This window comes from Protobothrops mucrosquamatus, unplaced genomic scaffold (assembly GCF_001527695.2).
Source record: "Protobothrops mucrosquamatus isolate PMUCROS unplaced genomic scaffold, P.Mucros_1.0 scaffold619, whole genome shotgun sequence".
In the NCBI taxonomy this organism is placed as follows: Eukaryota; Metazoa; Chordata; class Lepidosauria; order Squamata; family Viperidae; genus Protobothrops; species Protobothrops mucrosquamatus.
The window spans coordinates 187,595-209,038 of record NW_015386915.1 but is presented as its reverse complement, the minus strand read 5'-3'; the positions used below and the strand labels follow the sequence as shown (position 1 = coordinate 209,038).

The following is a 21,444-nucleotide window of genomic DNA, read 5'->3' as shown; positions in this document are numbered from 1 at the left end:
CTGAGCCAGCTATGCTGGCTCAGGAATTCTGGGAGTTGAAGTCCACGAGTCATAAAAGAGCCAAGGTTGACTACCCCTGCTCTACGGGCTTCAATGCTTTCTTAGAATCCAAAATGAAGTGTTGCACCATGTAAGTTTCTCTCCTCTGTGTAGCACACTTGCAAGACCTGCATCTTCTAAAGAGCCTTTCTAGATATTAGGATGCCAAACCAGGAATAGGAAATTACACTAACTTTTCTTATGCTAACTGGGCCCTGAAAGTATATAGTGTCTTTGCATTTAAACTCAGTCCAAATCGCTTAGAAGCTTCTACATTTGAAGGGCTTTGGAATGTTTTACTAGAAGTGGCATTTGCATCAATTAACATATAACCAGAAATTTTAGAAAATACAAGTCCTTTATTTAAATAAGATTTGTTCCACCATTTCATATTTGGTACCCATATAGTTTTACATTTCTCCTATTTCAGCAGTAGCAAGTTTACCCCAATTTGGGTCACAGAACTATGCATCCTGTCTGCTACTCCAGATGCTCCACATAGTTCTACAATTACATCCACAGCAAGAAGATTCCATGTGCAAGTAGATTTTTGCATGTGCAGCTTTGAATCCAACTCATTGTTTAACAAAAGGAAAAGGCATTCTGTCGAGGATTCAGAGTATTTAAAATTGACATTGATTTATTCAGAAAAATTTCTTTGGAGGTACTCAAAAACTATAGAATATCTTGACTCTATCAGTGTTATGTACATTCCACTGGAACATGCTGGAAGATTATGATTTCTTCTAACCTATTTTATGCTGACTTATTTCAATTAAATGATGCAATAAACTGATTATATTAGTTAATTAATATGCATGGTAGTATCTTCTTGAATCCATCTCAAAATTATATCTGGATCCCATGAAGCCAATAGACAGTTGTCCCCTACAAAACATTTGAACAGATGTTCTAAATGGCCTGATGGGCTTTATTTTATTATTGTATACACAATAATGTGAAATCACAGCTGCCAATTCTTTAGCTGGTATTGGCCTTCATACATATCGAGTTCTTCCCAGGAACCTAGGAAGTGCAACGTATTGGCATAATAAATGTGCAGTTCCAAGTAGTGTAGCCTTTTATAAAACAGATGGAAATTTTATTTTTATTTTCTGTTCACAACAATGTGAAGTCATAGCTGCCAATTCTTTAGCTGGATTTGGCCTTCATAAGCATCAAATTCTTCCAAGAACCTAGGACATCATAATGTATCTGCATAGCATATGTGTGAACCCAAGCAGTGTGGCCTTTTGCAATTGACAAATGAAAATTGTGTCAATGTGCAGATATTCTAAGTGCTGTCCAAAATTTTCTGCTGTCCAAAATTATCAGCACACACCCAATGTGCTGATAACCACTGGAACCACCTAGGCAGGCTTAGCCCATACTTTTTCAATTTCATTTTTAATACTTTGGGATCTTTGTGATACTTTGTGATCTTCTCCATTTTTTTGTTTTCTATTCTACCATTCCCTGGTATTGCCACATCAATTATCCATACTTTCTCCTTTTCAAGCACAGTTATGTTTGGTGTGTTACATTTATTATGATTATTATTTTATTTGTTTTTTTGCAATATATATTCTTTATAATAAATATAGATGATAGCAGCCAAATAAAACATCTATAAACTTCAAGGTAATATTTTACTTGTTTAAAGGACATAAAATATGAGCGATATAGTGCTGCAATACCTTATTTATATTTTTCTGGGGTAGCTCTGTGTGTAATTCTGAATTACAAGTAGCTTTTAATGTGCAATAATAAAATAATAAAACAAAAACTGAGGAAGCAATCTTGAGATCATTAACTGTTGTAGAAATGTAGCATAACTGCTGGATCTTCCACAGCATTGTTTCTAAATCTAATGATCTTCAAAAAAAAATGACTGTAAGCAGTGGTGGGATTCAAATATGTGAACAACCGGTTCTCTGTGTGAATGCCGCTTCCGGAAGTCCATTCTGGGCCTGGGCAACAAAAAATTAGGTACCAGTTCTACCGAAGTGGTGCGAACTGGCTGAATCCCACCACTGACTGTAAGCCTCTGCTTTCTTTTAAGCTCCTAAAACAGGCATAAAGATTTAAAACATTCAGGAAAAAACAGATAAACACCATAAGCTTTAAATAGTGAAGTTTGATACTGTAAGAGAGCAAAAAGCACGCAAAGCATTCACAAAAAGGGACACTAAAGGAAAATCTCACATGAAACAGATTTGGAGTCTATCTATGTTCTAGAAGGTCTAATAAACTCAAATTCTTATATACAAAAAATATAATGGCAATTATTGCATTATTATAAATATGTAAATTACATAAATATAATTATATTATATCCATGAGAAGTCAGGTGAATCCCTGCTTGTATAGGCCAAGTAAAGTTTATGAATCTTGTATGGGAGGAGCTTGGAGCAAATTGCCATTGCCATTTAGTTTGAATCATACATGGTGATGGGGTCCACATTTGATGAAAACAGGGGCTAGGACAGGGGCTAGGACAGCTGGCTCAGGAATTCTGGGAGTTGAAGTCCACGAGTCATAAAAGAGCCAAGGTTGCCTACCCCTGGGCTAGGGAAAATTGTGAAAGTTCAGTGAGTCATAGGGGACTCGTGCACCTTTAAGAAAACCTTAAGATAATATATTTTTGTGTAGTTGGTAATTTGTAAAGTCATGTTTCTTATAGGTCACCCTACGTTTTAATTAGCACATAGATTTTGTTTTACTCTAACTGTATTTGAGGACAAGTGTATCATCTGTTCTTCAAATTTTATGCACACCACATGCAGCTGTCCTGATCAGGTGAAATTATATATTTTCCACTCCAAATTCCCCTTCTAAGTAAATGTGTTCATATTGCAACTATGAGACAATCTAGAAATTAATGTAAAACTACAGCAGAGATAGAAGAGGCTAAAACAAAGGAAAAGCTATGCAGTGCACACTACACACTCAGATTTCAGCAGCAGTGCTGTAACATACCTGAAATACCACAGCAGGATCAATATATAAAGATGGTTGTCTCTGCAAGAAGCAAGGGTAAACCACAAAACATTTCATTCGCTTAAGAATTTTGGATATGCTTACTTCCTGTCCTGAGATATGAAACCCAGTTTTTATATTACTATTTTTAAAAACTTTTATAAACCTCCATTAGAAAGGTGTATAATAAATTTTTAAAATGAGGCTACCTTGTTTACCTGACTCTTATCTTACCTCATTTCCTCTCCACTTGGACCTCAAAAAGGCACCAAAATGAAAATGAAGTGTTTGGTAACAATGCAACATATCCTGTTAAGACTTGGCTGTAGTTTGCATGTGATCATGGCTTTAGAAGTGATGGTTCTTCAGCCAGAATGTCTGTTGATATCCAAGATCAACATTGAAAAGGTAGAGCTACCCCAATCTTTTTATATAGATGTACCTGATAGTATTGCACTGTATGTCTTATGAGCATTTACAGAAGAGAAAAAATGGGGGGGGATAAAGGGAGGCTGAGCAAAGGTACAGGTAGTCTTACAACAGTTTAGTGACCCTTCAAAGTTAACAACGGCACTGAAAAAAGTGACAAGGCCATTTTTCAGTTACAACCTTTGCAGCATCCCTGTGGTCATGTGATCAAGATTCAGAAATTTGCCAACTAGTTCATATTTATGACAGTTGCAGTGTCCTCGGGGTCATGTGATCACATTTTGCAGCCTTCTGACAAACAAAGCCAATGGGAAAGCCAGATTCACTTAAGAACCGGGTTACTAACTTAACAGCTGCAGTGAATCACTTAACAACTGTAACAAGAAATGTTGTAAAATGGGGCAAAATGTACTTAACAAATGTTTCACTTAACAACAGAAATTTTGGGCTCAATTGTGGTCGTAAATCGAGGACTACCTGTATTTATGGAGGAATCTCCCCTTCCATTTTATTTCCTATTTCATCCAGAGTCTCTACTCATTTGCTTTTGAACTCTTTGTTCCTAACAGTTGCATGTGCATCTGTCTCTTAATTTACATTTGGTGCCCTTTCTCGTGCTTGAACTAACTGTTGAACATGGTTGAACTGAATTATTATCTATGTTGTAGAAATTTAGCTTCCCCATTTTGGAATAAAGTAGCAGCAGGAAAGTACTTCTTAGTACTTATGCTTGTTAATCTGTGTCCCAGAGGATCACAATAAAGCATGTATACATGCATGTGTATAAATATATGTTCTCAGAGAAAAATGTACATGCAACATACAAGTATTCATTTTATACAGTCATATTTATGTATATATGTGAAGTCCCATTAACTTCAAGATAAAAAAAACATCGGTTTCAACATCCAAGGAAGTGTTTAATATTTCAAACATTGTGATTTCAACTATCCTTTTAACCACTTGTTAAACCCTTCAACCCTTCAACCACTTGTTCCCATATTATACTAACAAGAAGTTTATAATAATGTAAATTATAAATCCATCAGAAATTCACAAGGTGTATGTGTTGAAAGTAATTATCAATGAATTATAGATTTGGGTTTTTTTCTGCCTGCACAAACGATATATGTTTGTAATAATGGAAATTGTTTGAAAATATATCAAGCATGGACTGTGACTTCTAAATCCATAAGATCGTATGAGCAAAATCTTTTCATGTATTTTGTATAGACATTAAGCTTTTAATTTACTAACATTTGAAGTATGACTAGAAATCAGAATGAGTCCAACGCATGTTAAATTTAGTTGGTTGATAGGTAAGTAGACAGATAGGTAGATATTATATGTAGAAGAAAGACGGGAGATGAAATAGCCTTTCCAAAGACTATTTATGTTCTTGAAAATTAGCTTTCTGGAAGTACAGGGAAAAGTTTCCTGAAACTAGATCAGATGTCCTTTTTTACACACTGTATGTAATCTTACCTTATATTTGTGAGTTTATATATCATTTCAGTGAGGATCTTAGTGAGTAATCTTTTGCTTTGATTTAAGCATTCTATTCTTATTGTTAACATGGAGCTATACAATGGGGTTTTAAATCCCCTGAGGATCAGGACTACCCAGGATCAAAGAAGGGAAATCTGATTCTCATAAAGATTATCTGTGTTTTTGTATTTTCCCATTTTCCTATTGAGATAACTAGGTGGACTCAATGAGATAAACATCAGGGAAGAAATTCAGTCCAGGCAAGTATGAAAAAACTGGAGAAATGGCTGGGTAGGTAGGGTGGAAGAGAAAGAAGTACTAGAGATAATCTTGCAGGAAGAAGAGGAAATGGATGGGGGGAAAAGCAAGCCTGTAAACTGTCATTCTAAAGTCTGGAAAATACAAATAAAAGCTGTAAATATGAATGGAATTATAAGTAAGCAGGAAATAAGAAGAACGGGAAATGAGTAAAAATAAGTCAGAGAGCCAATCAAAATACATATGCCAAGGAAACTAAGTTTTCTGAGATATGACAAACCTCAAGGAGGATAGTTAATCTCTCCAACCAGAGATGAAGAGAAAAGGGGACAAAGCAACTGAGAAGTGCATGTGGGTGGTGACAAAAGGTAATAACTGAAGCAGTAGCTATTAGTGTTTTGGAGAAGGAATTTGTTTGTCTGATTGCTAATAAAGAAGGGAAAAGATAGCAAATAAAGCAGAGACTAGAGAGAAGAAACAGTGGCAATTCCACTCCATTCCTAATTAGCTTGTGGTGGCAACAAGGAAAAGCTCGTCTGATGTCAGTCCTTTGAGAGAGATCAAACTCGTATACCAAAGTTATGAATGCTAAAATTACTTTTATTATAGGGTTGCAGAACAGAACCAGATTTTCAGGTATAGTGGTACCTTGTTACTCATCATTAATTGGTTCCGGGAGGCGTGATGAGAACCAAAAACAAACAAACAAACTTTTCCCATTAGGAGTATAGTGAGTCACAAGGCAGCCAACACCAACAAGTTCTAGCTTGTGCATTGAATGCCAAGGAAACGATAAGTACTGGGACAAAATGTTCGCATCAAAATGTGTTGAGTACCAAATTCGATGAGTTTCAAAGCAGTTGAGTACTAAGGTACCACTGTAACAAAAATAATGCTGTTGGGACTTACAGATAGTCGATTCAAAAAGACACTAGGAAGATTATTTTTTATAAATCGTAATGGAGCAAGATTATTACGTATATTCACAAAGTTGGAAAGATTTGGACACACTAAATGGAATTTTGACAGAATTTTCAGGAATGGCAAAATTGACTTGTTTGACTAGGCAAAAGGAAACAAGTACAGTTATTAATGACTTTATGGAAACCCAAACGGAAAAAATGAACTGGCAATTTATGGGTGTTATGACTAGAAAGCAGAAAATATGGAAAGAATGGAATCAGGATATAATCTTAAAGGAGGAGGACAGAAGATAAATTTATTTTTAACTGCTTTAAAGAGAGTTGGAAGCTTCTTCTTTATATTTTCTCTTTCTTTTTATCTCTTTTCCTTTTCTCGGGTCATCATTTTTCTTTATTCTTTTCTCTTTTTCTTAAACTTGTGTCACTTTTATTGTAGAAAATTCTGTTGCATAAAATTCTTCAATGAAAATTAATTTTTAAAAAGAAACAATATACTGCTGTTCTGCAAATTGTATTGCAGGCCATTATTTTCATGACACATACAGTATATCAATAGCACCTATTCAACCACAGACCCTTTTCTGATGATTGCCAGAAGTAGGAAGGGATATCATTACTGGAATCAACATATAACTTACTGTCATGCGATCAGATCAGAAAGTTGCAATCTTATTCAATATCCATTTACCTAAACTTGGGGTAACTTGTTTCATAATTTATGGATGTAATGAAACAACATATACTATATTCAGGACAACAAAGGTGAACATAATATAGAATGGAGAATAATTTACTTGCTTTGATACCATTTAAAATGACAAAAGAAATGGTTAATATAAAGAACACTGCTACCTTCCTTAAAAAAAACTCTGCAAAATATTTTCTAACAATGTGTCAAAAGCAAGTTGTTTAGAAAAACAGCTACATCTATCAAGCAAACAGAGTGGGAAAACTGCATTTATTGGGGAAAGACTGTAAAACATTAAAAGATCTCTTTTTTAAAAAAAACCCTATTTCTCCCAGCCGTGTATTTCAGACATTAGTCACGTGTATTTAATAGGAAACATTTTAGAATCAGACAAATTTGATTGATACTATCTGGGAGACAAATGGTGCAATTGCAACATGACATACACACATACTGCACAATTCCACGTATTCTGTACCATAAAAGCAAGGGACAATTCCAAGATCCATCCCACAAGCACTCGCTGTGGCCATTGCCTTACATGGAATAAACATGGTCAAACATCCATACCTTCATCTCTATGACTGTTTGAAGAGCTTTTGTCTTTGCTGGCTCAGGCTGAAGTTGTGTCCTTCGGTGCAGTTCCTGTGGAGGGACACGATAAAAGTAAGCTTGACGACTCATCTTTCCATGATTTGATCTACAAAACGAGATTGTTTTTGTGTATATATATATATCTCATGGCAGTTCAGGCATACAGAAGCCGAAATGCTACAGGTACATCACTGCCTGCCCACAAATCCTTCTTGCATCTCTATCTTATGTTACAGGCAGAACACATGCGCTATTTCAGAACTCTTTCTCAATAATTAATGTCAGCAGTCACAAAAGCAGCATGTTGTATTTGGACGAAACGAAATGAAGATACTTCTCTGCCCAAGCATCAAATAATAAGTCTTTCAACTGCAGTACATTACGTTGCTAATTAAAACATACAGAGAGAGGAAAAGACAGTGGGGGGGGGAGGGAGAGAGACAGAAAGAAGGAAAGAAAGAAATGTCATTTAAAATTTCTGCTCAACTTCGCTACATTGTTTTTCTCTGATGCTGGAACCAACTAATTTACAGACGTTTCATTCAAATTTGACATTTCCAGAATAGTAATCATATAGTAAATTGATGTAGAACTGTCTAATGTAGGCTTTGTATGTCGGTTCATCAATTTTTTTCATGATCTGATGTTTTCTAAAATTTGCATTTCATTCCTTAGAAGATTTACTTCCACATTAGTCCCAATCCTTCCAAGAACCATTTGTACATTAACAGAATTAAGAAGTAGGGGTTCGATGAATAGTTTAAAACACGATACAAGATGTTTGTACTACATAACAGATTAAACAACAAATGCATTTAAAGAAAAATATTATGGGAAGTTGTTATCTTCAAACTCAAGTACCGGTAGAAATTACAAAAAGGCATTTATTTCTCTTGCCCTTCATGATGAACAGTAGTATGAATTGTCTTAAACAACTAATTATAAATATTTTTTAAACTCCCCCTGCTCCATGTCACTGAATCCTGAAACTCACAAAAATATGGGATTTTCAAAGAGATAGTTATTGTACTGGCAGCAAAAGCCATAGAATATCCTCACACCTTGAAAACTGGCTTTTATTACTACATAACATTGTGAAATTCACAGTCCATTTCATCTGATGCATGGCAAGCAGTCATGGAATCACAGAACTAGACATGGCCATGCAGACTGAGTTGAGTTCTTCTACTTGTCCAGTTGTCCAGTCCTTGAATACATATAGGGAAGGGTAGCCCATGACCTGTCCTGCTAAAGAGTTTCACTGTCACACAGCTCTTGTTGATACGATATTTTTCCTTACTAAAAGTCCTGTGCTAGAAACATAATGCCAAAGACGTGATGGGAGAAAGACAAGAAATTACACAAATTACCTATAGACGATGGTAAAGTAAAGGTAAAGATTTCCCTTGACTGCTTGTTTCAAACTCTGTGGGGCGGTGCTCATCTTCATTTCTTAGCCGAGGGAGCCAGCATTGTCCAAAGACATTTCTGTGGTCATGTGGCTAGTATGACTATACGCCGAGGCACATGGACTCTCTTACCTTCCCACTGAAATGGTACCTATTTACCTACTTGCATTTGCAGACTTTCAAACTGCTAGGTAGACAGGAGCTGGAGCAAGAATGGGAGCTTGCCCCATCATGCAGCACTCGGTTCTTGAACCCAGGCTGTCAGCTTTCCGGTTGACAAGTTCAGCATCTTTAACCCCTAACAAACCACACCTCTTATAAATGGTGACAGTCAATAAAATAAAAGATGTAATACAGGAGAGACAATATTGCACTGCTCAGATGGTTAAGTTCTATGTTACAATAGCAAAACATGATCTCTTTTTACTCTTTCATAAAACTGAGCAATCTCATCTGAACAATCTACAATGGATAAATCCTGAATATATTGCATCTTCCTAGCTGCAAAGAGAATACCTAAGGACTATATATTCACTTTTTGTTTCTTTTTGAGTCGTAAGGACAGGCACAAGTCAGCCAATGAGGAGCATTTCCTTCTTAGGCTGTCTTCCTAATCAGGAAAAATTTTGTTTGGGCTGAACGTGTGAAACTCTCCCTCATCTTCTTTTCCACATAAGATCAGGTTCATTATTAAGCTCCATGGCAACAACCAAGTATCTTTTACAATATCATATTTCTAATGGGTTTGCCTATTGTTCTGAAGTATTTTAAATGCTTTCAGTGCAATTCCAAAATCTCTGTTTAAAGAGATTTTTGAATTACGTTTTTCTCTTTATTACTTGAAGCTCTAACGTTCATATAAGATACAAATACATATCAGCTAGGCTTCAGGGGCTAGAATCAATTCTTTCATTAAATGCAGAAATGCATATGCTGTGCTTCGAAGTTGGCTTTCAAATAGCTATATGTGGAACAGATCATAACTCCTTCATGTTGGGGGGGAGAGGATTTAACTCTCTCTATGATATGCTGTTAGCAAAAATTGCTTTTCAGAAGCAGTTATGGAAGTGAAGTTGCCATTAAAGTTTTTCTTTCAGGGGTAATGGCTCAGAGATCAATTTTCATAGAACTGGAAAGAGAAACATCTTTTTAAAAATACAATCCATTTATCACAATCCTACAATTGATGAGAAAACTAAACTTAATCTACACTTTTCTAAACTTAAGGTTACTGCAAACATGGATTTAATGTTATGCCTACTTTGTTTATACTTTGGTTCCAATTTTTTATATGGCTATAGTTACAAGGCTATAAATTTCATTGAACAAAGCAAAACATATCTTGTGATAAACATACAATGGACTGCTAGCTAACTAGCTAGCTATCTTTATCTCTATCTATTGTAAATCACCCAGAGAGGGCTGTAAAGTGCTATGGTGCTGTTGCTATCTATCTATCTATCTATCTATCTATCTATCTATCTATCTATCTATCTATCTATCTATCTATCTATCTATCTATCTACTGTATCTTTCATCTATTAATATGGTTTCCACTGAAACTAGTAAAGTTTAAAAGTGTGTAACTCTCTAAATGATATTCTTATTCTGCTAAATCTAAATACCAAACCAGACATTATTTTAAATTCTGGCAATGCAAATGACTCACCATTTTGATAATTGCTACATTTTAGAATAATAGCCAAGTGATTTCTAAAGTGGGAACTGCCTCAGTTGATGGAATTTAAAGATAAATGCAGAATTTGCAATTTTTTATTAAAACAGAGAGGTGGAATGAGAAAAGAGAGTATCTGGCCAAAAAACAATCTAGCCAGCTCTCAATAAGTATTACATTAGTTTTAAAACCAAACAGTCCCCTAAGAATGCTTAGAATGAAATTGGCATATGAACTGGGTGTTATCCATCACCCCTGGAAAAAAGCCCAAACTTCCACCTCTTTTGTCAAAGATGTATTTGCTGCCAGAGATGAGTATTCCTAAATTTTTATCATAATAAGCAACCGTGCCTTATTATGTTTCTCCTGTTTGCAACAAGCTTAGGATCCAAAAAGATCTTGACAAACTTGAACAATGGGCCCTATCCAACAAAATGAAATTTAATGAGGAGAAAAGCAAGATTTTACATTTAGGCAGGAAAAACCAAAGGCATAAATACAGAATAGGCAAAACCTGGCTCAAAAAACAGTAACTGTGAGAGGGACCTTTGAGTCCTAGTGGATGATCACTTAAACATGAGCCAGCAGAGTGCAACAGTAGCCAAAAAAGTTAATACAATCCTTGATTGTACAAACAAAGGTATAGAATCAAAATCACATGAAGTATTAGTACCATCTTATAAAACCTTAATAAGACTACACCTGGGATACTGCAGCCAGTTTGGTCACCACACTACAAAAAAGATGTTGAGAATTTGGAAAAAGTGCAAAGAAGAGCAACTAAGATGAGTAAATACCTGGAGATTAAAACATATGAAGAATGGTTGCAGGATTTGGGTTTGGCTAAGCTAGAGAAAATAAGGACTAGGGGTGACATGATAACAGCATTCCAGTATTTGAGGGCTGCCACAAAGAGAGGGTCAACTTATTTTCCAAAGCACCAGAGGGCAAGACAAGAAACAATGGATGGAAACTAATCAAGGAAGAGAAGCAACCGGAATTAAGGAAAAGCTTCCTAACAGTGAGAACAGCTTGCCATCAGAAATTGTAGGTGCTTCATCACTGGTGGTTTTTAAGAAGAAACTGGACAGCCACTTGTCTGAAATGGTATAGAGTCTCCTGCTTGAGCAGGGGGTTGGACTAGAAGATCTCCAAGGTCCCTTCCAACTATTCTTCTCTCTATTCTTTTTTCTTCTTAAAAGTGTTTCTTTCCTATTCTTTCTGGTAAAATGCAGCAGGCCATGGCATTCTGGAGAAGATCAGAAAATGATTTACAGTTTATTACTGTCCCTCCAGCCCTTCCAATGCATCTGCTACAAACTGAGCCCTTAAGAAAAATCTGCACTTTTTCTTTTAATAAGTATTCAAGTAATTGGAGAAAGGGGACATTTTTCCCTTCAGTCCTATGATCTTAGAAGAGTTCCTACTTGAAATCAGATGCATACAAGTTTTGCTGAATCCTGACCCATTTGAAAATATACTAGCCAAATTTTGTATAAAAGTATCTCCTTATTGTCTCATATTGCAAGATAGCATATAATGTACACTCAGCCCACCAACAAATCTGGACCCATCCAGCTGGAAAATCTAGCATAATTAGAATTTCAATCCTCTAAGTTGACATCTGAAGACTTTTGATAAAGTATTTCAGTATTTGAAGGGCTGCCACAAAGAAGAGGGGGTCAAATTATTCTCCAAAGCAGCAGAGGGCAAGACAAGAAACAATGGTCGGAAACTGACCAAAGAGAGAAGCAACCTGGAACTAAGGAGAAACTTCCTGACAGTGAGGACAATTAACCAGTGGAACAACTTGCCTCCAGAAATCGTGGGTGCTCCATCACTGGAGATTTTTAAGAAGAGGCTAGACAGTCACTTGTCTGAGATAGTATAGGTTCTCCTGCTTGAGAAGACCTCCAAGGTCCCTTCCAGCTCTATTCTATTCTAGAACATCAGTACAGGTACTTGGGTGACCAACTTACAGAGTTGTTATAAATATGCCTACATCTTTATTGCCATTGCCTCATGCATTGCTATTCATAACTAAAGAAGCCAGTGCTTTTTTTTTTGTAAGAAAAAAGGTGCCGGAACTCACATCTTGTTAATCTTTTATTTTAAAAAATTATATATTCAGTTCTTAGCAGGACCAGTGGTTGAGAAGTAATTAGTAATTTTTTTTCATTTTTAAATTTGGGGTCACACTTTTACATTAAAAATTAAAAAAAGATTTTCAATTCACCAACAATTTTTTAAAATAAAGAAATTATTTACCTTTCGCACATAGTCAATCACTGTACACACACCCACACACATCAGTTGTGTAATGAAACATAAAGGTTGCCACCCACAGTAAGCACACAGCACGCGACCACACAACCAATCACAAGCCGAGCAGCACCATCACAACCAGCATGGACAAAGTACGCATGCATCAGACTCGACACACAAGCAGCCCGCATGCACCGTTTTAACGATTTTGCTGCTGACCTGCTACGCTCGACAGGGCAATTCAAGTCCATGTAGACCAAACATCAAATTTTCAAAAGTTACTTTTAAAACATGGAAAATTCATTGAAAAAAGGTGCCGGAACACCATTCCAGTGTGTTCTATGACAAAAAAAAGCACTGAAAGAAGCTAATATTCGCAAGAACCAAGGACTTTAGTTTATGGCACGCCACTCTTCTTACAATTAATGCAAGTCTGACTATGCTTGATTTCTTAATTTTTTTCCAGGAATGTTTTCATTATTATTGGATTAGAGACATTAAGCAATGCAAAGAATATAGACACACAGCATACTCAATACTACTTTTTGCTTGCTAATCCACCAGGTGATGTTTTTTTCCTAGAGTCTGGGTTCTCTTTTCTCTCATTTATCAATATTGTTCCATTCACTTCCAGATTAAATGAGGCTTGAACAGTAAAGACATAGCAAGAAGGTGGCATAGGAAGAAGCAAAAAAAAGAACTGTGATCTTTTTTTGTTATTTCTCATTGCTATAACTAGCTGGATTTGCTCCTGTTCAGAATGATTGTCCTGTAAAAAAAGAGGAACGGGAATACCTACTGTGGGAACAATCATATCATCTGATTATCCCTCAGAAGACCATTTCCATCAGGACATGATGGGTAAGGAACAAAGTAGCCACAGCACATGAGAATGCAATTTTCCTTGGATTCCCATTGTGCACTTGACTATCAATTTGAATTGTTTTATTAAAAAGTTTGATTATAGTAGTAAAACCTAATACGATCTAAAGAAAGAAAAGAAAGTAGGAGTGCAATGAAAAAGAACAAAAAAGAAAAAAAGAAAAGTAAGACTATAACAAAGAGAAAAGAAATATATAAAAAAGTGACTTCCAAACTTCATCACAACAATATAAAAGAATAGCATCTCTTCATTCTCCCTAAGATTACAAACATTTATCTCTTCATCCCATATCTCATTTTTTATCTATGTACAAATCCATAATGTTCAGTCCTGGTGTCAGCAGAAAGTCCATAAAAGCTACCTAGAAGTAACAACGTCTTTTATTTTCACCTTGATCAAATCAATTGACTTTATATTCCTTTTTTTTATTTCTAACAGTCTTAATATTTAGTTTGTTCAAATATTGCTGTGGGATTTGATTTCTCTTCATCTTTGTCCCATCATACCAGGTTCTTCAAGGCTTTAACAACCCTCTTTTGTAAGTCTAGTAGTAAAAATGATAGAGCTCACTCTCTTGGTTTATTTTTATATTGTTATAACAATATTTTATATATTGTTATTTATATTTCCTTTTAAAATTTTAAAGCATCCACCAATTTCTTTTGTAGATCCAGTAAAACATGATCTTTTCTCAATCATTTTCTTGGTCTATCAGTTGTAAATTCACTTTCAATATACATCTTTATCATTTCTTCAGTAATATCTTTTGGACATAGTCTGTCCATAGAAGCAGACATTATTACATTGTTGATATTGTGGCTACTATATTTTTATTCCATTCTTCTTCTGTATTTTTATTCTTGCATCATCTTGCAGTAATGTAAATTTTTCATCTATCTAAAATCTTGGGTCACCTCTAGTGTCTAGTTTTTGAAATTATGAAATTAATTATCTATGTTATGTCTTATAAAAACCAAAACAGGATCTGAATCTTATAATGTTTGTATTTTATACTTAATTCCAAAATCTAATCATAAAAGTTTTATATGGACGCCTAGTTTGTTTATAACTTTCTTAGATCAAAACCTTACTTAGCTTTTTGCTGTTTATTTCAATTTTTTTTTACTTCTTAAATTTACGTTTAACATTTACTTTCATTCAGGATTAAAGAGTGGCCTACCTGACATTTTCAAACTTGTCGTTCCAAAGGTCTCTAATAGTTTGGAAGCAATTTTTTTTAGCAATTTTTAAAAGTTATTAGAAAATGAGATTTGTGAATTTAGAGTGTTTTAAAAGTTTCTATCATGGTTGCAAGAGAGATGGCTAGTCCTATTGTCTCCCAGAGCTCAAACCCACAGAAAACCAATGTCCTTATGAGGAGCAGTCCTCTCTAGAGCACATGTTGGCAATGTCTTGCCCTCTCTATCCTGAGAGATTGCCTTTCCTGTGGCTTTCAGTGCCACGTTTTTTCAGCAGAGATATCTTTGGTTTGTCACCCCTCCTTCAGAAGTCAAGCATTAGTTTGAGTTGTTGATGTCCACTCCAGTCCAAGACCATCACACACTTGATCATGTGACTCCCTACTTTCCAATGCATGCATCTATACAAACATGTTGAGACTCTAGAAAGAGAAGAGCAACAAAGATGATTAGGGGACTGGAGGCTAAAGCATATAAGGAACGGTTGCTGGAATTGGGTATGTCTAGTTTAATGAAGAGAAGGACGAGGAGGGACATGATAGCAGTGTTCCAATATCTCAGGGGCTGCCACAAAGAAGAGGGAGTCAAGGTATTCTCCAAGGCGCCTGAAGGCGGGACGAGAAGCAATGGATGGAAACTGATCAAGGAGAGAAGCAACTTAGAACTAAGGAGAAACTTCCTGACAGTTAGAACAATTAACCAATGGAACAACCTGCCTCCAGAAGTGGTGAATGCTCCAACACTGGAAGTTTTTAAGAAGAGACTGGACAGCCATTTGTCTGAAATGGTGTAGGGTTCCTGCCTGAGCAGGGGGTTGGACTCGATGACCTCCAAGGTCCCTTCCAACTTTATTGTTGTTGTTGTTGTTGTTGTTGTTGTTGTTGTTGTTGTTATTATTATTATTATTATTATTATTATTATTATTATTATTATTATGGATCATCGCACAGTCAGCCAGATGTTCAGACTGGATTTGGCATTTTGTCTACCTATCGAGTCTGGGATAGGCAGATGTGGATGTTTGATGGTATTATAGATATCGTCGCAGGATGGAAGCAGTTCCTAGTAAGGCCGCCTTTTGCAATTGACTAATAGCGAATTTGTCAATGCCAATGGTGGTCAAGTGGTGCTCCAGTTGTTTTGGGATTGCACCCAAGGCGCTTATTATTATTATTATTATTATTATTATTATTATTATTATTATTATTATTATTATTATTATTATTATTATTATATGGCTATTGGATAAAGAGATTGGAAAGAGTTCCACAAGCCGTGTTGTCCATACTTTCCCTACCTTGTTTATGTTTAAGTAAACTGCTCAGTAGATATTTCCATCTGGTGAGAACATAAATTAGGGCTGATCAGATCAGAACATAAATTAGGGCTAGGCAATATTTTAGTTTCAATCTCCAAAAAGTGGTTTGGAACACTTGACATAGTACCCATTTGCAGCTCTTTAAACCAGCTGTGCATTTTCCCAGGATTAAAAATATTGAAGCACCTTTGGAAATCAAAGTGCTGCACATTCTTAGTATAAATGGTAAATGTAACATTTTAGCACCATCACAATATAGATAGCTTTGCTTATCCCACTAAAATATACTATATTATACTTTTATAAAAATATGAAGCGATTTTTAAAATTCAAGGCAAATATTTCTCCAAAGCACCTGTAGGCAGGACAAGAAGCAATGGATATCAACAATTAGATTTATTAATTTGCTATAGTATAAATTATGAGCCTACAGAGAAATGCATTCATTCAACAGTACTCCTTAAAATGGTGGCAAGGTATAAATTCTGCTGGTATAATTCTAATTATAATTACTGAAATGCCACATTGTCCCAGACGTGTCTCAGATGAAAGCAAACAAAAATTTGGCTGCAGATCAGTGCCAACCCACAGACATCTGAGAAGAAAATTAAATACTGAATCAGATGCAAAAGACAAGAGAAGATTTGAGACAAATGATCATAGCATATCTTTCCAAGCAGAAATAAGCAAGCTGGTGCTTTGGGGATGTATTTGATTTGTAGGCAACACAATCCAAGCCCATCTTACATTAGCTTTTCATGAAAGCCTTTGCTGAGAGAGAGAGAGAGAGAGAGAGAGAGAGAGAGAGAGAGAGAGAGAGAGAGAGAGAGAGAGAGAGAGAGAGAGAGAGGGAGGGAGGGAGGGAGGGAGGGAGGGAGGGAGAGAGGGAGGAGAGAGAGAGATGATTCCAGGAAGACATTCTATAGGTACATGACATATGTCAACCTATTAAAAAGTGGCGGATCAGAACAGACAACAAATTAGGCCAAGTCCTCTGGCAGACCCACTTCACTCTATCCTAAGCCATGTGATTCTCCATGTTGTTGCCCCATAAACCACCTTACAGCAATTGCTTTAAGAAAGCCTTCAAAACAAGAGTTTGAACATGAATGCTGAAGTGCTGGACTATAATCTGGATTAAGGAATGCAGATCCTTGGACATAACTATCCAAGTACATCCCATATCAATCTGCACTTTTAAAAATATTTCTGTGTAAATTCTCATATACTTTTTTCTGTTATTAGTTCAAAGACCTTCCACAAGGGAAGGAGCTATCATGATCTTGGCACTTGGAAATGGGATATCCTTCCTGAGGGTGATTGATAAAAACTTTTTTATTAACTTAAACACTGTAACAATTCTTATTCATTTTACATATGTCTTTAAGTCTGTTTTATAGTTTTGGCTGCTGCTGTTGTTTTTGTTCATTCCTTATTCTGTGTTTTTAGGTTTTGCTCTGTACAGTCACATTTTATATGATTCAGTTGGTATAATGGTCTGAAGATCTAAGAGCTATAAAACAGGGGTCCCCAAACCCAGTCCGTGGACCAGTACCGGCCCGTGGCATGCCAGCAACCAGTCCACACAAACAAGCACAGCCCCACCTGTGAGATGCAAGCAGCACACAAAACCATGCACTCTCCAGTCCGCGGAAAAAGCTCTCTCCACAGAACCGGTTCCTGGTGCCCAAAAGGTTGGACACCTCTGCTATAAGGCTCCCTCAGTCCTCCATCACTAATGAACTGCTCCATTAGCCTTAGTCTCTTATTTCAACTCTGTAGTCATTAACATTATACCCCTCAGGAGCTTACTCTAAATGTAGAGTTTAGTATATAGAACTAAGTGCAATATCATTGGCTTGACAAACATGCTACTCCATCTTCCTTCTCTGTAAGGTTTAACTTTTAAGGTTTAGCTAAACAAAAGATACATGCAGTGTGCTGCAGCTGCCAAAAAAGCCAACACAGTGCTAGGCTGCATTAACAGAGGGATAGAATCAAGATCACGTGAAGTATTAATACTACTTTACAATGCCTTGGTAAGGCCACACTTGGAATACTGCATCCAGTTTTGGTCACCACAATGTAAAAAAGATGTTGAGACTTTTGAAAGAGTACAGAGAAGAGCAACAAAGATGATTAGGGGACTGGAGGCTAAAACATATAAGGAACGGTTGCTGGAATTGGGTATGTCTAGTTTAATGAAGAGAAGGACGAGGGGGAACATGATAGCAGTGTTCCAATATCTCAGGGGCTGCCACAAAGAAGAGGGAGTCAAGCTATTTTCCAAAGCACCTAAAGGCAGGACAAGAAGCAACGGGTGGAAACTAACCAAAGAGAGAAGCAACCTAGAACTAAGGAGAAACTTCCTGACAGTTAGAACAATTAACCAGTGGAACAACCTGCCTCCAGAAGCGGTGAATGCGCCAACACTGGAAGTTTTTAAGAAGAAACTGGACAGCCATTTGTCCGAAATGGTATAGGGTTTCCTGCCTGAGCGGGAGGTTGTACTAGATGACCTCCGAGGTCCCTTCCAACTTTATTATTATTATTATTATTATTATTAAATCAGAGGTTCCCATTTTTAAAGATAAACCAATAGAAGTGCTTGTTGATTGATAAATCACAATAATTTTTTCTGCCAAGCTTAATTTTAATCTAAATTAGCAATTTATGAATGCAATTCTTTTTTCTTCCTAGTGTTTTCCCACCAGTACAGGGTTTTTTTTTCTGCTCAACTAAATATTGATACATTGGTTGCTACAGGAATTGACTGACTGGTTTGTTGACTAAGTCTGATAGGATAGGCTGAGAAACAGTGACTGGCCCAAAGACACCCCAGCTGGCTTCCATGTCTAAAACGGAACTAGAAGTCACATCCCCCTGTTTTCTAGCCTGGCTGCTTTAACCACTAGATTAAACTGGCTTTTCCATTTATGAATGTAATAGAGTCCCCCAAGCAAAGCAGAATGAGAGAATAGCAAATTGGGTCAGATACATCATAAATATTTAAATTATTATTTTATTTTTCTGAGAAATTGGGTCTAGAGTTGTTTGATATCATATGTTTCTTAAATCAGTATAGGAAAAAAGATATGTTTTACTATGTTCCCTCTGGTAATGAATGAATCAGGCTTAAATATAACTATGACCAGCAGCGGGGATTTTTAGATATGGTATGTCTGAAGTCCTGAAAAATATTTTGAAAATGCTTCCTGTTTTACTTTTTAAATGTACAATTTGATAAGGAAAACAACAGTATCATTCCTGGGCTGAATTGTTGGGTTCTACAAAATAAAAATAAAAAAAAAGACTGTCAACAGTATAACCTTATGACGTGTGAACGATCCATGCTTGGCAGAGGAAGAGAAACTGAGGAAGGTCTTGGAAAAGACTGACCTTACAAAGCCAATCTAAGCATAGAGGCTGAGAAGGATCAGACTCCCATGAGCCATTCTGTCCTTTAACACCAATCTAGATTTTTTAGTGTATTGCCTATGAACAGAAGAACGTATGAATACTGGTGTGAATCTAGATGATTTTAGAAGGTACAGAAGTCTCAGATCACAGGAAAGAGTTCTGTAAAGTAGCCTATTTGCTACTTTACAGAACTCTTTATCTAGTTACTCTTGCTGCAGTTTGAGCAAACATGGCTTCAGATAGAATCTAGATTATTTGGAAGGTACAGAAGTACCAGTTCGCAGGAAGGCACTCTGTAAAGTAGCCTATTTAAGAGTTGCTCTTGCTGCCAATTTTGCACCTTGACCAAACCTGGCTTCAGGTAGAGAGTTGAGACTCCAGTATAAAGCTCTCCATTTAAGACCAGCCCAGTGCTAGAAGTAATTCTACACTCCTTCTATTACTACAAGTAGCAATCTGGAAGCTTATTCTAGATCCTCCTCCTGGTTTCTTTCACTGGCATGTAAGATGCAATCTTTTATTTCGAGTTTGCTTTTTCTCACTGCCCTTAAAACTGTAGTTTAATTGACATATTTGGCTTGAGATAATAGAGTTCCCTTGACCCACTAACTAAATACTTTGAGAAAGATTCTGGTCCACATTTTTACTTGAGCTTTCAGCCAAGGACAGGACATGTTACTTTCCATGAACAGCAGTCTAGTCTCTCTGGAAATCTCACTGAGATTCTTCACTATCATTCAAGTATCTAAAACATCTTAGAATATTTAGACTTTTTCCAACTTAACGTTTTCCAAATGTATTAGGCTAACTATGCTGGCTGAGAATTACAAGATTTTAACTCCAAATTCCACACTGAGAAAACATTTTTAAAGATTTTTTTTAATCTATTTTTATTTCTATAGCCACTCTGCTTGCCACAGTGACTCTGGACAGCAAACAAAATTTAAATGGAAACCACAACATAAAATCTACATACGATGTTAAACATATGATCCAAAACAAAATTAGCAGTCAAACGTAAATATAATATTATAATAATATAATATAATATAATATAATATAATATAATATAATATAATATAATATAATATAATATAATATAATATAATATAATATAATAATAACCTTACTAATTTCACAATCACCATTTCTAGGCAGAACAACAGGCTTTCCAGAAAACCAGTGCCAATCTGATCTCAGGTGCTAAGGTGTTCCAGAGGGTGACAAAATAGGCATTTCTGGATCTTGCAACATGAATGTTAATTAAATATGACATTTTTAATTGATGAGACCCAAATCATGTCCTTCCTGCTAGATCTCATGGGGAGAAAAGATCAAGAGAGAGAGAGAGAGAGGGAGAGAGAAAGAATCCTTCAAATATTCTAGCCCCATGCCATGAGGAGCTTTATAGATGACATCAGCACCCTCAATTTTTATCCAGAGGTCTAATGGAAACCAGTGCTGTTCACTTAACAAAGGTGTAACATATCTAAATTAGGAAATGTGCATTCATTTCCATGATGTTGTATTCTTGATCAATTGTGGCTTCCAGAAGTTCTTCAAGGGGAATGCAGTTTAGAGCATGTTGCACTAATCCATTCAAGAGGTAGCCAAAGCAGAAGTGACATGTGCAGTGCCTCCCAGTCCAGGTAAGGGTGAAATTGGTATACACACAGAGCTATGCAAAAGCTCCCCTGGCTATCACTACCACCTAGTCTTCCAGCAGGAGCCAGCTGGATAACTTTAAGTTGGTTACTCTGTCTCAGCCAACAAAGAGCTCACAGGGTTGTGGCTATGGGGAAAATTGGAGGAGGAAGGAGTATTAAGTATGTTCACTAACTTGAGTTGTTTATAAAAATAGTAAAGGCAGGATAACA

The 21,444-nt window shown here is 36.2% G+C and overlaps 1 protein-coding gene across 1 annotated transcript in view; it reads right to left on the bottom strand.

Annotated features, from left to right (window-relative positions):
• Positions 1–21,444, bottom strand: part of LOC107288982 (ERC protein 2) — a gene marked incomplete at its 3' end in the record, with an annotated part of 213,254 nt that overhangs the window by 61,953 nt on the left and 129,857 nt on the right. The window contains exons 4-5 of the mRNA XM_029284462.1: positions 7,375–7,449; positions 3,019–3,060 (exon numbers count right to left, since the gene is read on the bottom strand). Coding sequence (XP_029140295.1) covers positions 3,019–3,060; positions 7,375–7,449 — 117 coding nt within the window. The remainder of the gene's footprint in view (positions 1–3,018; positions 3,061–7,374; positions 7,450–21,444) is intronic.